Genomic DNA, 20149 nt, shown 5'->3' with positions numbered 1-20149 from the left:
CAGACTCTTATCTTAACCTGTCATTCATTTTCCCCTAACTCTTTCAGCATGTCAGTTAAAGAATCCTTAAACCTATCTCTAACCTGTGGGTCCCCACTTCCAGATGTCCTACCCTTTCAGGCCAAATCAAAATATGCCTTCCATGCTTTGATTAATGACGTTACCTGTAATTCCTGTCTCTCTGAAAAGTATAAAACCAAACTGTACCCCAAGTACAGCAGATCCACATCTCTAGGCTCCTGGAGTGTGGCTGCCAGTCATGGTCCTCAAATGTGGGTCAGAATAAACCTCTTTAAAGTATTTCACAGAGTACGGCCTCTTTTCTATTGACAGGGTGTTGTTTCAAAAGTTATCTGAAATAAGCTGAAGCAGTTCTACTTGAAAGCAAAGTATTTAATAAATATAACCCGACTTCTAATGAGTAGAAAATCAACACTTGTTTTTTTCCATTTTGGAGAAAATTTACTAGTCAGTAGACATGAACCTCAGAAGCACATTTTACCAGGTTTAAATTCCTCAAAAATATTGCTTTTGTGTCGTTATTATTTTTATGATCAGTCTGTTTCTCTCCCTGAAAATGGAGAATATTAGAAATCAAGAGGAAATGTTTATCTTTGGATTTCAAGATGAGACAGAAAACACTTCTATGATGAGGACTAGATCAATGAGAAGTCATTCCTGATACTTCCCTAGAGAAAGAATAGCAAGCCCTTGGGAAAACAGACTGCTGGGGAATCTGAACTATCAGGGAAAACTGTCACTTCTGTGGTATCAATTGGCTTCCCCATATTCAGATAGTGGATTGAGTGTTTCCTGCCTTAGAACTTGAGTCTCTCAGAATCTGAAAAGTCATCGCAGACAGCCTCCTCTCTGCGGGGTTGAATTACTTGGCACCGTGTCCTGTCTCTAATGGACAGGCCAAGGTCTCCTTTGGTGTTAATTTCACCAAAGATTAACACCAGAGAAGGTACCTCTCTGACCTTGTTGAAACAAGACAAAAATAAGACTTTTCTATAATTATAGCAAGAGTGCTGCTCAAATGATCAAAATTACCGAGATTCTTTCTTCTCGGGTAAAATGAGTGAATATTATCCCCACACCAATTACACAGTTATATTTCATTCCCTCCCCATGTAGAACAGAAAGGATTAAGATATCCACTCATAAAACTGCTGCCGTTTTCTGACAGCGGCCAGTCCAGAAGAAAACCATGCTTCCTGAACATTTCCCACAACCATGTTACAGGGTCACAATCTGTACCTAACCTCTCCTAATACCTCCTGCTGAGATACCACCGGATCCCTCGTGGTATACTGTTACTCATTATAAGAAGTCAAGAAATACAACTGTTTTATGTTTAGCAAAACTTGTGTTTCTTATGGTGTTTGGCTGGAAAGGACAGAAAGATGTTATAGAGAACAGAATACCAGACCTTAGCAAAATGTCAAAATAAAGTAAGAAATGTTAACATCAATTATAGTCATTTTAATGATCATTAAATCATCATTTAAATCATTTATTTGATAGTAAATGGCATTCTTTTCCCCAGAACAGTTTCACGGGTTTGTTTTTGAGCTCCACTACGTCATTTTGTACACATAGTCACATTATCACATGACGTCTCTACCCCCCACCGCCACTCTCTGGACATCAAACACCAAAGCCTTTTATGAGTTCAGTGTTCTGTCTATTAAAATATGAAAGGAGGTCAGGTCTTTAGGTTCTGTGAGGCAAAGGGGTCATGCAGTTTAAAGCAAGTGTGATTCATGTTTTATATAAAGCATGCCCTTATATCTGTAGCAGTTTCTTTTAGAACCAGACTTTGGAGAGCTAAATATACTTGGTCCCAAATACGGCATTTATTGTAAAGGTAACATAACCTCAGAAGACGACCTGAACAACATTACAGGCCTTTCAAACACATTTCTTAAAAATAATGAATCATCTTGTAATCAACTCATTCTTTAAAAGGAAGGTGTGTGAATAATCTAATAATAGAAAAAATAGGTGATACAAATTATTAAATTATATTATGCTCACTAAGAAAATCTTCTGTACACAAATTGAGTTTCTCTAATGCTCTGATGCTAAAGAAGTGCCCTGGACAATAGATTTGAGCACCTTAAAACAGCCTCTCTTTTACAGTAGTAAAAATATATTATGGCTGCACTGTCATTTCTGGGTTATTTTCATTAGCAAAAGTTACCCTCTAATAAAAGTCATTTTCTCTCGGCACAGTGACAATAGCACACTTTAGAAGCTATAAAGATTATACCGAGTTGCAATAAACCTATCAGTGGAGGATTGTTAACTTGTAGGTCCCAGGCAAAAGAAGCAACAAGAAATTCGAAGCTACGAGTTGTAATTAGGAGGGGTACATGAGAAAATTAGATGACTCGTTATCTTGCTATAAATGTAAATGACTTTGACTAAGTTTTTATTTATTTAATTTTATTTCTTTTATTTGAAAAAGAGAGAGAAATATTTTAATGTATTATTTATTTTACTTTAGAAACAGTGTCTCTGTCATCCAGGCTAGAGTATAGTAAAGCAATCATAGCTCACTGTAACTTTAAAATCTTGGGTTCAAGGTTTCCTCCCTGGGTTCAGCCTCCCAGATAGCTGGGACTGCAGGCATGCACCGTCACACTCCCGGGTAGCTAGGACTGCAGGCATGCACCATCACACTCAGCTATTTATTTTTCTAGATTGAATCTTCCTCTGTTGCCCAGGCTGGTCTCAAACTCCTGGCCTTAAGCAATACTCCTACTTTGGCCTCCCAGAGTGCTAGAATTTCAGGTGTGAACCACAATTGCTAGCCTTGGCTAAATTCCTATGGAAATTAGATTTATATACTATAACATATAATCTATTTAAGAGACAATAACAGCTTAGGACACGTGTTGGCTTTTAGCAAGAACTCAATACATTTTAGCTATAGGTATTGCTGTTTTGTTTTCATTTTTCAAAACTAGTAGTTCCTTGAAGTCAGGTAGATCTGTTTTGAATTCTGGCAGCCCTTCTATTGTATTTGTTCTCTGGCTTCATGCAGGTTACCTAACTTTTCATTCAGTTCTTTCACCATTAAAATGGGACAATAATTCTTACCTTATAGAATTACTATGAAAATTAGCAATAGTACACAGAAAATATCTAACTCAGTGCCCAGAATATTAAGTGTTCAGTAAATGGTAGCTATAACTATCATAATGATTATTATATAAAGTCACCATCTACAAAAAAATGCAGTTAAAATGAATGTTGTGTAATTTACATGGGGGGGTCATTAATTAGAACTGAGTATTAATATTTATGATAAACCAACCCCATCTAGACTGTATAGCAGATTTCAAGAAAACTGAGATACTTAGGGAATTACAACAACAGAAGGAGAAACAAAAATATTTCTTCACATGAGGAAATATGATATCTGAGGTAAAATGCCTCAACATTGAGGTCTGTCCTATTTTTTCACTGCAAAGAGCTTTCATTTTGCAAGGCTTTTTATGAATGTTATTTTTGATCATAAAGGGCTTTATGAAGGTGATGTTTTATAAAAGACAGATGGCTGTCTCGATCTCATAAAGAAAGTTAGGTTAGAGTAGGAAAAAATGTATTTTTCTCTTTTCAAGCATATTAAAATATATTAATAAATAAAACCTAAACGATCAATGTGACCTTAACCAAACACAGGAAAAGATTGAACTGTCAAATTTATAAAATACATGTACAAGTCTGGAGAAAATAACTTCAGACTTATAAGACAGAGCATAGCAAAAGCCACTATTACGTCAACAAGAAAATTTAAAGAAACGGAGTGAGGCAATAAACTATTGTAAGATTAGGAATGCTTAAAGTAAGTATTCAATAATGAATTATCTACATCTACTATTTAAAATACCAAATGATTTAAAACTTTTTACTATTATGAGAATTCATTCCAGCATCAAACTATAGCTACTAAGTACAAGCCCAGTGGTATAAATATTAAATCTTAAATTATGATAAATTATTTTAATTAACTGCGTTATTGACCATAGACACCTTTTTGTTTAGTGAAGGGGATGGGCATTTATCTACTAATTCTAAAATAATCTTTTTGAAAGCTGTCACTGGTATAGCTCAAATAAACTCAAACTTTTATAAAAGATGTTTCTGAACACACACTCTCACCGTAAGATGAAAATACAATCAGTCATTAATAAAAACATAAAAGAGATGAGAAGAAGAAATATGTCTGTGGCCTCGCAAAAGCACTCTCTGTTACTGAATTCGTGAGGTTTATAAATCAATAACCTCACTGAATTAAGTTTTCCAAAGTTTGGCAAAAATATCACTCAATCATCAAGAAATGGAAGACATGGGCATTAGCCAAAGAAGACTTAAGGAACTGAAGATGTGTAAGGAACCAAGCCTGGTTAGCATGGAAACAGACAGGACTTAAGAATGGAAGTTGGAGATGACCAACTTGATTTAAGTGAAGCAGGGACTCGGGGGTAAGATTCATTTAATTGGACTACAGGGTAGTTTTAAACTTAATCTAGGCACAATGCATTCAAATAAAGATATTTTAAGATTTGGGTAGAATTTCCAGGGATAAGGTTCAAATACTAGGCTCCAGTTGGCTCTGCAAATTTTTCATGATGTATTATGGAATTCAATGAAAAATAAATAAATGCCCTATTAGGAAAATCTAAAATGTGAGGAAAGCTATAAGGGAACATTTACTCTGGCTAGCAGTGTGCCTAATTATACGTTGTCAGTTGTCTCTGATGCTTATAAAATACCAAGGACCTGCTGTTGTTGATAATAGTAATAACAACAAACTGTATTGGGTTGAGTGATAAAAAGATCAGCATTTTGTGCCCAACAGTTGTACATGTCTTAATCTAGTATAGATTAGTAAAGAAGGAAATTCCACACATGGAGGATCACATTTGATCCTCTCAGCACCCCATCGTGTTTGACAGTGGAGGAAAGTGGAAACCCAAGAATAACTCGTCCCAGGTCAACTGGAAATTAAACTACCAAATATTTGTCCTGCATAATTCTTAAGCAATTCCATTTGTGTTATTCCTGTCTCAAAACTCAGTGGCAAAGTCAAATGAAACACATTTTAGAGTGAGAATATGTGTGTTCTCACTCATATGTTTCCATGTCAATGTACATTTACATTTTGTGTGCTGTGTGTGTGTACACACATTCTGTCATCCACATCTTTTCTATATAAATGTACACACACATGCACTGACTTCCTTTCACCTGATAAGATTTCTCTTTGAAATGTCCCCTAAATTGTATAAGAATTTTACATCCCCTATAGGGTTACCTTATGGATATTTATAGTTCACCAACACATAGTTGTTTATGACTTGCTCAGACAGGACACAGAATGATAAAAATTTAACAGGACCCATGAAGAGAGAAAATGTACGTAATATAATTTATCAGCTAATTTGTCTTTGACTTTAATGGTTATTTCTTGGTTTCTAAGGTATGGTTATCTATCAAAATAATACTGCTATCATTACACCCTCAAGCTGTATGTACATGCTACCAGCACCAATGATCAGTGGAAAAGGCAAATAAATTATTATAAAAATAAACAGCCTGAATATAACTTACTTGTCTAACTGAATGTTTCACTTTTTAATTTCTATGCTGGAATTCACATACATCTCTGGTGGCAGTGGGTCACTACCCAGGCACTGATTAGATGCCCTCTGACTGATAAGTGCTCAGATTAAGTAAATAAAAAATTTTATGGTCAATTCTATGCTTTGTCTCCAGACCCAACATGCTTTAAATGTCTTTAAACACAATCATATTTGATTTACTATATTTTTCATGGACCATAAGCTTTGACTAATAGATATTTACTTAATGTTAAAAAGATGAAATGTCAAAGTAATACATCAATGGACTAGACCAAGTGCATGCCCGTCTCTGTATTTTCCTATAACTTGAAAATGTAATTTAGTAAATTATTAGTCCCAGAAAATAGTCGTCCAATTAGTTTGACACAGTTAGGTGAGGTAGAATGTGTTTTTATGGGACTATGGTCACAGTAGATAAAAGGATATAATCATTGTAACTAAATAAACATTTTCTTAATTATAATGGAATACAATCAGTTTGGAATAAAAGGAAATAAAGAAAGGAAACACCTCCTTGAAACCCTCTAAATGTCCTTCCAAAAATGTAATGTTGTGACTATAGGACCCAGAACAATTCCATATACAGAAATAAAATTGAGATTCTTCATAAATTATTCTACACGAGTAAACGCTGTGAACTTAATGATCTGGAATAGTTACTTAAAACTGTAGGATTCTAAAATAGTTTCGAAACAAGTGTATAAATGAATGAGTAATGTGATCCAAAGCATAAAGATATTAAATGCTAACTTTAAAAAGATTCACAGCAGGTTGAGCAGATTAAACATTTTGTATAGAAAAAATGCCTCAAAATTACATGTAATAAAATATGAGCAGCTGGTTCTCTTTTATTGGTTTCCATGCAAAAATGATTATTTTCCAAGGAGTAATTTCTCACTGATTTATTTCCTATATTCATCTGCTCACATTTTAATGTCCCTAAATACTTATAAGATATCATCCTTGGCAAATTAATGTATTTGAAATGCTGAATTTACAGTGATGATAAATGTGCCAAACTTTAGTACCTTTTCAATCATTGGTTAAACATATATTACATTCAATTTATCCAGGACAGGGCAAACATTACTAAATAAAATAGAAACTTTTAGATAACACTGACCATGATAACTGAGCACAAAAAAGCCACTTGTTGTGAAATCACTGTGAAATTTGATTAGAATCTGATTTGAAGTACTGTAGACAGATTCCAAAGCAGTATTCCCACTGAACTGGCCAATCTGAGGTGAGTTTTGATCTGGTCCATCCCTATTAGACACAGGGAAGAAGAGAGACTGAGATTAACCTGGTGGACAGTTTAAGACCAAGCAAGTTTAAGAACAGTGTTGCATAAACTCATGTTCTTAGATATATTGATAATAAAGCTGCAGTAGATAAAATGGCCAATGAGTGCAAATCATAATGGTATACTTTATGCTTGTATAGGTGATAGGATATTTTAAAATGTAGAGTATGAAAAAGATCACACTTTGAGCTGAATGATAGGTGCCCAGTTTGGTTCTCATCGATATTAGTTTTCATCAATACATTATCCTTGGTTTTTGACCAAAACTCTGATGACCTAACTGCTTGTAATTCTCACCCCACTTTTTATTTTCTTTAGCATCTTAAAAATCATAGATAATTAAAGTTCGGAACCTTAGAACTCAAACAGCAGTTCTGCTAACCAATTGTAAATTGTTAACTCAGAGATTTTCTTTATATTTTTAAATAAAGATATTTCAATTAATGGGATAATTATATTTTCTAAGAAGTTATTATCATGATAGAAATTCAGTAGCTGTATTAAATAATTATGATTTGAATAGAGGATTTAATTTCACGAGGTTTTGTAGTAAGAAAACTTCCATATCTTAAGCTTACTCTGCTAAATCCCTGTGTGAGCACATTCATTTGATATTTTTAAATATTTTTTTTCCACCTATGTAGCTTTTGTTCTACGTTTAGCTACTTCATGGAGTAAATAAGCCAAAATCCTGTTCTCTTGTTTGTCTTATACAATAAGAAACATATTGTCACTCATAGTTACATCAATACAAAGATTGGGCAGCAATTTGTAACCGAGGATTGTGATATATTCATTCCTACCTTGTTCCACTTTGTGTATAGTTGAATCAATCAATAACAATAGTCTTGGCTTACCATACAGTAATGAAATCATAGATTGGTTCTGTTTGAAGGACAGTAAAATTGATGTAGATCCCATTCCCGGGGGGTACTCTTACGAGCCAAAAGCAATCTTGAAAGTTCGGATATTCATCAGGATACCCAGGAGAATAAATGGTGCCATTCATTGCAGTTATATTTCCACCACAAAGAGCTACAGAGAAAGACACATACTAAAGTGTAAAACAACAACAACAAAGCCGGTTAACTGACTATGGAGAAAAGGCAAACAGCTCATACCACTTAAGCAGGATAAAATACATCTGTCTTTTGTTTTTGCTTCAGATGAAGTATATGGAATGAAGTTGGCACAACACACAAAATATAGTCAACTTCTATTTGTTTTCCATTTGAGGTATTAACAATCATTACTTTAGTAAATTACATTCTTTTCTCTATTTTTCAAATAGTAATTTATATTAATAAATTCACTTAAAGGGTTTTACAGAAGAAAAAAATTCAAATTCAGCAGCAGTATTTGGGTGATTGGTCTATATAAGAATGATGATTTAAAAGACACACAATACTATTTACACACACACACACACACACAGACAAGAGAAGTTCTAAAGTGTTGATCACCTTTAATTTCACTTTCAATGGGGAAGGTTAGGATTTCTGCCAATGGGGGGGAAGGTTAGGATTCTAACAATGAAAAATTATTATTCATTGTGGAGAATTAAAGTTTTTTAAAAATTAAAAACAGTTCTTCAACTGAAATAAAGACTATATTTTTAGCAAACTTTTGGAAGAGGAAGACAAAGAAAAATGCCAAAACAGTAAACCCAGATGATGTCCTTTTAAAGACAGCTTCAAGTTAGAAGCATACCTTCACACCTTGGAAGTGGATGATTCCAGTTGCGACTGACTCCATGAAGGCATGTGAGAGCTGAATTTCCAATTAATGTGTATCCTGGGAAACATTCGAATGAAATGGTTTGACCCACAGTGAAATCATTGCCGATTACAAAACCATTTCGGAATGGGCGTGGGTCAGGACAGCTTTGCAACTGATAGGCTGGAAAAAGAAAAAAGAAAGATACTTTTCCTTTCCGAATTTCCAAGAAATTCAGAGAATTTCAACTTACGAATAAATGTGGATCCTGCTTGTAGTTTATTATAAATTATAATTCAGGCTGACGATACACGATCAAATGTCAGTGTGACATGAATTTCTACAATTTTATGTTTAAATATTAATGCAATTCATTAGAATTACACCTATCCATGCAATCTTTATAATAAGATTTAATGAAAATGTAAAATCCTCTTACAACTGCAATTTTAATTAGATACACTCTGATCCCCGTATATAGAATGCAATCAATTCTTGGTTATGTTGCATATACATAGAATAAAATGAGCATATATAAGTCTAAAAACAACATTTTTTAATTTTTTCACTCTAAGACACTACAATATACCTCTGTTGAGTCTCTCCAAAGAAGTTATAGTAAAGTAACAGAAAAATAATCTTCTGATAGTAAATAAATTTTGTACTTCAGTTATTGTGATTATTTTGGTGCTGCAATATGATTGTTTATTGCTCACAATTCTCCTTCATATACTGTATAAGATCAACATTCTGATTTGTTCCCTTTATCATTGAATCCCAAAGCCTTGCCAACTGTCTATCACATAATGGGTGCTTAACAAACATTGCTGAATGAATTTTGAACCTATGAACAAGGCATATAGTCACATAATACAAATGTGCACGTAATTGAAACTTTATTGTTAAGATGTTGAAAAATGTGCTTGGCACCTGAAGCTCAGCGGCTAGGACATCAGCCACATACACTGGAGCTGCCAGGTTTGAATCTAGCCTGGGCCTGCCAAACAATAATGACAACCGCAACGAAAAAATAGCCGGGCATTGTGGTGGGCACCTGTAGTCCCAGCTACTCAGGAGGCTGAGGCAAGAGAATCGCTTAAGTCCAAGAGTTTGAGGTTGCTGTAACCTGTGTTGCCACCACAGCACTCTACCCAGGGTGACAGGTTAAGACTCTGTCTCAAACAAAACAAAACAAAACCAATGTTCAAAAATGTATTCTAATTAATAAAACTTGAATAGTTGACAGTTTTGCTACTGAGCTATATGTAAAATTTTATATTCCCCAAATAAAAAAAAATTACATTTGAAATTAAATAACCTATCCTGTGTTTATCATGCTGTAACTTCAATTTTTATGACTACAGATTTCAGAATACACAAATTCTTTTAAAATGTTAAATGCTTCTAGTTTTAATGTTTTGCATTTTAATTAATGTTCCCAATTCAAATATTAAAATCAAAACACTTCTCACTCCAGCTTAAGGCAAATGTATCATCTGATCATTAGGAGTTGGAATATATTATTGTATTACATAAACCCTTTCAATTTTATTTCCTATTTAAAAGATACTTTTACATAGGAAAGGACTCTCAGGCAAATGTATGATCCTATGATAATTCATATAATGATTTGCCTTTCTACCCTTTTCAGTTATTAAGGAAATATATACTAAATGTTCTGGAGAAAAGATCTCATTGTAATATTATGCACAATACAACTTCACAAACCTAAGGGTGTTGTCAGTAATAGTAATCATTTTGGAACCAAGTTCTCCAATAGAAGAGTCCACTTAATCTTATACTATGCATTTTTCCAAAGCTCATAAAGTTCTTAAAATTTTAGCACAAAATGAATACAAAATTAATGTTGACTATGTGAATTTACATGTTAACTATTTGTTTACAATGTCATAGTTCAATGCAGTATAAGAACAAATAATTTTGAAACTCAGTGTAATTCACAAATAACATGAAAGCAACATTGTCATAGTATTCATGTCAACAACAATGACAAAATTTGTGTATCTTCTATGCTTTTATTATGACAATAGTGAATTGATTCTTAAGAGCACATTAACTGAAATAATGTAGTGTTAATAAAATTTTAGTGTATATATATATATATATTTTTTTTGTTTGTTTGTTTGTTTTAGAGACAAAGTCTCACTTTATTGCCCTCAGTAGAGTGCCGTGGCGTCACACAGCTCACAGCAACCTCCAACTCCTGGGCTTAGGCGATTCTCTTGCCTCGGCCTCCTGAGTAGCTAGGACTACAGGTGTCCACCACAATGCCGGGCTATTTTTTTGTTGTTGCAGTTCAACCAGGGTCGGGTTTGAACCCACCACCCTCGGTATATGGGTACAGCACCCTACTCAATGAGCCATAGGTGCCACCCTAGTTTTATATTATTCAAAGAGGAACTATATTATTCAAAGAGGAACTATATTTTGAGGAGAGGAATGATGATAGGAAAATGGATGTATGAGATTGAAGGAGAATGGCAAAAAGCATGGCACAAGGCCTTGCAGACCTACTAGAGTGGGCCATCTAGCAGCAAATAAGAGAGAAACTCAATCAGTTACCCAACTATCTTCAAAATAATTAATTTTCTTAGGAGCGTGGTTAATTCTGTACTCATAGGTGGTAAAAATGTCTCCCATTTTATGGGAACAATGATGCATAATATAGTACATTGTTTTTACAACATGTGTGCTAACATAACATATTTTATAATTATTTTAGATTTGTGTGGTTTAATGTTTACAGTCTCTGTTCTAACTATTCTCAAATTTCCTTTTTGTTAGATACTTGCAGAAAATCTTTGTTGTTTCTTAAGTATTTGGGGCACTAAAAAATAACATCAGTAACCACCAGAAATATCCCAGTTCCTGCAGAGCTCAGATCTGAAAGCATCACATCCTGACAGACTTCCTTAATTATGGCTGAGATGTCATAAAATTTTAAGTTATTTTGATTAAAAAGTTCAGTCATTGGAACTTCGCTGTGTAAAATGTCATCATAACTTTAATTTTATCAGAACTTATACTGCTAGGATCTGAAATAATAACAATAGCTAAAATGTACCAAATAATTACTAATAATATGCATCATGGCATATATCATACATACGCTTTATTATTTAAAGTGCAATGCAACTTATCTGGAAGGTACTATAATTAACTCCGTTGTGCAGGTGAGGAAATGAAGGGTAAGGCCCAGGCTACTTTAGATTTAATGCACACAATCAGCATTTGAGCCTCGCTCTTACTTGTCCAAACTCTGTGCTCAAAGGAGACAAATATCTTGCTCGAGGTCATGCAGCAGTTTTATAGAAGAGCTATCTCTAACATGACATAATGTAGGGGCCAGCCCCCACAAAACCTGTGGGTATCCCTCTGAGCTTGGCAGTGGTGAGATAATGAAGGAAATAAAGTTAAGAGATAAGAGAGGATTTAAAAAGAGTGAGCCTGGGGGACCATCACCACCTGGATGAGGAACAGCGAAGGCCCCGTGTTCCGGGCTAACTCAGTACTTACTACATACATTGTCTTCGAATCAGCAAATCAGTGATCAATGAGAGCTAAAAGCAGCATTGTGCACCTTCGTCTTTAGTGTATCTACCACTTCAACTTTGCTACTCTTTACCCTCTTCAGCTAGGGTGCTCTTTAACTATTTATATTCCACTCTATGTAATTTATAAACTGAAATATCGGGACGCAGTCACTGGAACAAAGAACAAAGCTTAGAAGCAGGATGTGAGAGCAGATAGCAGGTTTGACCATGCACAGTTTCCACAGGAGGCAATTAAGTCTCCAGGTGCCTGTGAGCAGACAGGCTAATGTCATAGCTACATCGAGAGTGGGGGAGAAAGAAGTTATTCTTCTTATCTCGACCCCATTGAGAGTCTGAAGCACGTGCTGTTCCCAGCTTATCTCACAAGGGCTCATTACCCCTAGAGACCATTATACAGGTGCTCTATGGAGAAAGGTCAGGCCTCAGCCGGGTATTTCTTGTCTTTATTTTCCAAGGCCTGTGCTGTCTTTGTTCAACAGATTTTGGGGGCTCCCGATACCCAGTGTGGTCTCTCTGTGTACATGCTCTCTTCAGTATCCACATCTTCTATCTTTTCTTTATCCTATTTCTCACAATCCACACACACTGATTCTTATCGACAAAAACATTTCATAAAAATCCAATTTTTGTAAATACTTTGAAAGGGTGCCCTCTTCTGCCTCAACTCCTCAGCCTTGTCCTCCCACATTTGCACCCACATTAATCATCAAAGCATTTACTTTATAGTCTAATGGCAATAGAACAAAATCAAGAAATTCATACCCTTTATTATTAAGTAAATGAAAATAATTTTACATTGACGACAACACGAGTGCTAGAAAATATCGTTTCAATGTAGTTCTTTTTATAAAAAGGAAACAAATATCCATTTTGCCATGCTTAAATTAATTACGTACTAACGTAAGGCTAATTTAATCCTCTTTTCACAGTTAGGAATGGTTAGGATTTTCTAAGGTCTCAGAGACATCATTCCCTCTGTATTGTTTCAAAAACCTTCCTAATTGAAACATGCTTTTGTTTACATTCTTTTCTCTTTCTAAAATAGAATATGGAAAATACTTAGATTTACTTAAAAATTTCCGATAGCTGATATGGGGTTAAAAGCTTTCACTTTTTACTCTTCCTCTTACCTTGGTATACAATGTGAAACCCTTGCTTGTTTTGTGAATAGTCACTGTGAAAATATAAGCTGGTTTCGTGAGTTGTGCTAAATAGAGAAGCTGGTATTTGAGGACCACTAAGCCGACCAATAACAGTACTGATTTCTGAGGATCCACTTCTTACTTCCAAATAATCATGTATGGTTTCTGTAGAAAAATTTACAAATTGGAGATGTACACCTATAGAAGAAAAAAACAAACGTAATGCTACCTTATCTTTTATAAATTGAACATAAATATACACATAGTCACACTAATATACTTAGACATGTTTCCATTTAATGTATTTTGCCATGTGAAATATGCTCTGGTGTATAATATGGGCCCACATTATTTGCCAAATTGTCAAGATAAATGCCCCTTAAGAAAGTGGGCGGAGGGCCAGTGCTCCCTGGTAGATGTGCAGATCGAGACACCCAGGGCTTGGAGCTCCCCCCGCCCACCCAGTGAAGACTGTCCCCTCCTTTCCCACAGCACTGAGGGCTGTGGCTGAGATGGCCACATGTGTGGCAAACAGATCAGTAGCTTCAGAGGCTACTTTTCGCCCACCCAGGCAGCCAGGCAAATCCCTGGGCCTGCAGGGTTCCCAGTTCCTTCTCCATGCCAAGGTCAGCACTCCCTCCACTGATCCTGTGCTTGGCAGAGGCCACTCTGGCCTGCTTCCATCGGACCCTAGATACCCCCCACCTGACACGGCATGTATCTGGTGGTAAATTATCTTATCAAAAATATCATTTAGTTGCACGCAATTTACAAGTGTGCTCTTTTACTATTCTGCTTGTCAGAAGATAAGGCTGAATTATAAATAATGCTTTTCATTAAAATCTAGTGATCATTACTGTCTGTGGTCATAGTGCAATATAGTTTCCATATATTTATAAACAAATAAAATATGAGAAGTGAAACATCTCTAGGATGGAAAAAATAGAATTAAAGGGTAGTTAAAATATATTTACTTAATTATTTAATTTTAGTGAATTTGATGCTTTTCTTACTGCTACTATTCTCCAAATTGTTATAATGAAATCTTAACATTTATTCAGTATTTTCCTTTTATTAGACATTACTTTAAGTAATTTATATATGCTAACTTATTTAATGCTCCTAGTTACTCCTGAGAATGAGAAAACTGTGTCACAGAGAAGCGAAGGAACATGTTAAATTTACACAGTAACCCAGAAGACGTGAAATTCAAACTTTGGCTTTCTAATTGTTAAACTTTTGCTATTAATAACTATATTGAGGCTCTCAAGTCAACTCACATTTAGTTACTAAATGATAATAAAAAAGAGTTGCATGAGTTGCATGGGACATAAACTTGGGAAATATGCTTTACAGTAGTAAACTTCTATCTAGAAAATCAGATTCTTAGAACATTGGACATGCTACCTTAATATGTGAGGCTACAATATAGATGTTTTCTGTATTTAAATCTAATATTTAAAATTTTGTACTACTTTGCAAATATAAAATCTTATTTATTCACAAAAAAATGAGATTAATTCAATCAATTATGGGAAAAAATTATCTGTACTACTTATTCTTACAGCAATAAGAAAAGTTACAAAAATAGTTATGCATAAAATTTCTGTTGGATAAATCATTGCTACACATATGTAACTTAGGCTACATCCACACATAACAACTAAAAAATATAAAGTATCTGTATGAAACTCTGTACATATCTAATTATAAAATTTTGTTATGCACTGTTGGTGGGAATAAATTAGTATAGTCATTATGAAAACAGTATGGAGATTGTCCAACCACTTAAAAATAGAACTACCATATGTTCCGGCAATCACACTACTGCACATGTATCCAAAATAATTGAAATCAAGATCTTGTGGAAATATCTTCACTCCCTTGTTTATTGAAGCATTATTCACAGCAGCCAAGAAACAGAATCAACCTACACGTGCATTAACTGATGAATCAATAAAGATATGTGGTTCAGCTCATTTAAATACAAGACAAGACTACTGAACCTCAAAAAATAAGAAAATTCCGTCATGTACAACAACATGGATTAACCTGGAGGACACTATGTTAAGGAAGGCACAGAAAGACCTACGACGGGATCTCACTTATACATGAAACCTAAAAAATTTGAACTCCTAGAAGCAGAGAGTAGAATAGTAGTTACCAGGGGTGGGGGAGTTACCAGGGAACTAGGGAAATATTGGCCAAAGAGTATAAAATCTTAGTTAGATAGCAGACATAAGTTTATTATACAACATTGTGACTATAGTTTTAAACAATTCGTTGTATTCTTGAAAATTGCAGAGAGATTTTAAGTGGTCTCACCAAAAACCCAAAAAACCATAAGGTAACGCATTAATCAGCTTGTTTTAGCTGTTTCTCATGCATGTATATTTCAGACATCATACTGAACATAATAAATACATATAATTTTTATTATTCAGTTAAAAATAAATTTGAGGAGAAGAGAAAATATTCATATACTTGCAATTATCTAAGTTTATTTGATTTAAGCAACAATTATTCAAGTTTCACTCCTCACTTTACCTAATTACATGTACAACAAAATTAAACTGCTTTTTGTAAATATTTTATAAGTTCTTATTAGACTTTGATATTTCTATTTAAAGATCCATTAATAAGTATTGAGAATTCTTTCAGATGTTCACAATATACATACCAAAACCTATGGGTAGTTTTATTGTCCAAGTACAATCTAAACTGCTGGGGTAATTTCCAGGAAACCCAGGACTGAGGATCACGCCACTGAAATCAGACATACTGCCACCACACTGAGCTGTAAAATAAAGGAATCCCACGTAAACCAGAGGAATGGAACAATTCACTGTATTAAAATCATTTCAAGTTTTCATCAAGTCTGAGCTAAAACTGACGTAAATTTGAATATTGTCAAATCTCATTCGTCATACACCAGTAAGCAAATATAATTTAAGAGCAATGTATTTTTCGAAAACAGTATAAAAGAGACATCACACTTCCTTCTTCAGAAATAAGTGCAAACTACACGAATTATCACATAGCAAGTACCAGCTCATATGCAGTGAATGAAATGGAAAGAGAGAACGCGTTTCCACACTGCACCGTTTATTTCTCTTCTTAGGGATCCCTAGTAATGTCTGAATCATTCCAGAGATGTTATAATTTAGAACAAAATCGAGCCAACCACTTTAGCTCTGATAGGCATTGCATTCATTAGGGAATCATTCTCACAAACGTTCCTCCTTTTTTTTTTTTGTTTTGTGAGAAGCCTCAAAAAAGATTTTAAAAAAGAATATTGGTTTCCTTTCATGAAATGTGATGGATTCAGATATTAGAGGTGCTATAGGGCCTTATTTTATATTTAAAAAGTAAAGATACACACAAATGTGAGAATTTTAAACAGAAAACATAAATGTGCTTGTTTTGGATCCCTATTATACACATTTACTATTAATAAGCTAAGCCTAAATTAAAAGAATAGAAAACAACCCATTTTATTTGTATAAGATTAGATACAACTATTGAAAATGTATTGAGAACAATTTCATTTTAGAAGCTCATTCTTTCTTCTAAATGCATATTTTATCACTTCATTGTTGAATGAAGAATCAAATTTCATGACTGCAAATCAAATTCAAAGTTACGTACAATGCTTATTTGCAAATTCATTCATTTATTTCTTATAAGAATAGCAACAGATAGATATTCAAACTTCAGGTTATATGTTACAAAGGAAAATTCAGTAAGAATTTTAGCAATGTTCTATACAATATTCATTATAAGTTTGACAGCTTTTACTATGTAAATTGAATAAATCTGAATAAATTATGTTATCAAGCAAATTTTGCCAGGGAAATAAATCTATATTGAGCCCTAGTAAAAGGGCTGAACTCTCTTTTATATATGGGTGTGTGTGTACATATATATATGTTTTATGTATAGATTTTTGTATATATATTTACTTATATATATATAAAATATTGTAGGCAACTTGCATGTAAACCTTTCTTTCAAATGTTTGATTACCATAAAGCTCCAAAGATACACTCTTTTATCCCTCTGAAATCTCAGTTCATTCATCCTTAAACCAAAGCAATTTTCAACAAATATACACTATTAACATTTTAATAATTCATCTTTCTAAAATTTGTCCATCTGTGTATTCATTATGGAATATGATAATTAATGAGTTGTAAGGAAAATATTTTGGTCATTCAAAATTACTTTTTTAAAGTTTCTGGCAAGATTACATTTATAGAATTGTTTTGTTTTATTCCAAACTTTCAGTAAAAGGCAAGGACTGGGCCAAGGGAGGTGGCTAACACCTGTACCCTAGCACTCTGGGAGTTGGAGGCAGGAGGATTGGTTGAGCTCAGGAGTTGGAGACCAGCATGAGCAAGAGCAACACCCTGTCTCTACTAAAAATAGGAAAAAAAAAATAGCTGAATGTGGTAGCACATGCCTGTGCTCCCAGCTACTCAGGAGGCTGAGGTGAGAAGATGGCTTGAACCCAGGAGTTTGAAGTTGCATTGAACTATGATGATATCACTGCACTCTAGCCCATGTAACAGAAGAGACTGTGTCTCAAAAAAATAACAATAATAAAAATAAAAAAGCAAAGCAGGGCTGAACTCTCTTTTACTTGCTTGCCTTCACAAATCTAAGTCTTTGAATTACACATTGCATTCCTAATTCTCTTCTGTCTTTTATCTTTATACATTGATCTGAAAATCCTGTTCTCTTCATTGCCCATCTCTCCTTTTAGGGTAAAAAAAAAAAATCAAAAGAGAAAGAAGGAACAAAAATAAAGAGTATATATAATGAACACGGAAGGAAAAAATGACAAATCATGAAAGACATATGAAGAGGATACCAAAAAATGCATCCGCCTTCAGCAATTTGCCCAGGTCTATTTCCTCGGTATCTCTGCAATCTCAGCACTCCTGTGCCTTCAGTGATAATTCTGAGTGTGCTACCAGTGGCTCTAAGTAGAACTCTTTTGTGCTCTATTTAACTTTCTTTGTTAGGGACATGGTCATACTTCAGTCCTCCAAAATAAAATCATTTTATATTTTGCCTTATTAATTATCTCTACTATTAAAATTGTACAGGAATTTTCCTTCTTTTTTTTTTTTTTATCAAAAGTATCTGGCAGATTGCTTATTTTCCAGCTCACAGGGCTGTAGCCTTGTTATCTGATGATTAGTGTTCTAAGAAATTCTCCAGATCAGCCTCTTGCCTTACAATATGGCCATTGTATAAGTTCAAATATTTTAATTTTGTAACAAATGTAGTACAAGCTTATTGTTCAAAATTTATAAATACAAGAAAAAGAACAGATAGGAAATAAAAATGTCCTCTAATCCCACCATCGGTAGATAATATGTTCATCTACATATTCTTTTCTTTTTGCTTACATACTTATATTATTTACATATATATATGTATAATGAAAATAAGATTATTCTATAAATTGATTTTAGCCTTTTTATTTTTAACTTTGTCCATGTCATTAACTATCTCACTATAATGTGCATTTCCTTTTTTTGAGTTCATTCCTATTTAGTGAACACATAAGTACTGCCTATTTTTCACTGTAAGTACCAGTGTGAGCACCTTGTATGCTCTGGGCTTAGAGGTAAACACTGGAAATAAATTCTCACAATAATCCTCACAATTCACTTGTGAGTTAGACTTTACCATCCCATTTAACAGGGGATCAAACAGAAACTCAAAGGATGATATATTTGCAACACAATACATGGCTATTGTACTCTGAGCTGAAATTTGAATATATGTATTGGACATCAGCAACTGATAAATTTTCCAATTCATTCTGTATAGCAAAACTTAAGACTTTCTAATTTAATTTTACCAAAATATCACTTCCATCTAAAACTTTCCTTGATAGGAATATATAATTGAAGTGCAGATTTAATCAAAATGATACCTAAAAATTCAGTATTATTAAAGAATAATAATTGATCACAGTAACAGAATGGAAATTGTATTGGTACAACCTTCCCTTCTAAATGGGAATTGTATTGGTACAACTTTCTAAAGCTTTGACAGTATTTATCAAACCTTTTAAACACATATTAAGTTACACAATCTATTTAGTAAGCAATTAGAGGTATGCTTTAATGAAAATAAGAGGTATGTTCATAATGAAGATAAATTTGTGAAATTAATAATGTAAAAATACTAAAATAATTTATAATATAAAAGACAATTGGAAAAAGAAACTCCAATAAAGGGAAAATAACTACACAGATTAGACTATGCTAGTGCCATGAATAAAAATTTCAAACTCTTTTCAAGTTGTGTTTTTGAAATTTCAAATTTTATTATAAAATTCTGCTTCAAAGTTTTAAAATACAGTATAGTATGAGAAGTTTAATTTCAAAAAGGAGAACATTATAAAATACATATGTATTCTAGAATCCAAAATCCTTAGATTACTTTTCATTAAACAATATTTATGGAACACCTGTTTAATAAGAGAATTGTTCTAGGCACTGGGGTCAGAATAATGGACTCTAATACTCTAATACTGACTAATAGACTAATAAATACTCTAGTCTCATATTAGCAGAATATGCATATTAATTTATTTTGTTCTTCATATTCTTTTATATTTTCAGTTTTGTAATATTCAATTGAATACACACACAAATATATATACCATGAACAAAACATTCACAATCAGCAGTATCAGTATATATAAATATTTAGAAAGGCATTGCATGTATG

General features: G+C 33.7%; 1 protein-coding gene across 2 annotated transcripts in view; it reads right to left on the bottom strand.

The window, feature by feature from the left end:
• Positions 1–20149, bottom strand: part of CSMD3 (CUB and Sushi multiple domains 3) — a 1080374-nt gene that overhangs the window by 97535 nt on the left and 962690 nt on the right. For both annotated transcript variants that reach the window (XM_003782396.2, XM_003782397.2), the window contains 5 exons: positions 16077–16193; positions 13385–13594; positions 8674–8862; positions 7821–7998; positions 6781–6926 (listed from right to left, as the gene is read on the bottom strand). In XM_003782396.2, the coding sequence (XP_003782444.1) occupies positions 6781–6926; positions 7821–7998; positions 8674–8862; positions 13385–13594; positions 16077–16193 (840 nt within the window). The remainder of the gene's footprint in view (positions 1–6780; positions 6927–7820; positions 7999–8673; positions 8863–13384; positions 13595–16076; positions 16194–20149) is intronic.

The sequence above is a fragment of the Otolemur garnettii genome, unplaced genomic scaffold (assembly GCF_000181295.1).
Source record: "Otolemur garnettii isolate 467f Iridium unplaced genomic scaffold, OtoGar3 scaffold00004, whole genome shotgun sequence".
Taxonomy (NCBI): Eukaryota; Metazoa; Chordata; class Mammalia; order Primates; family Galagidae; genus Otolemur; species Otolemur garnettii.
This window is presented reverse-complemented; position numbering and strand designations above follow the sequence as displayed.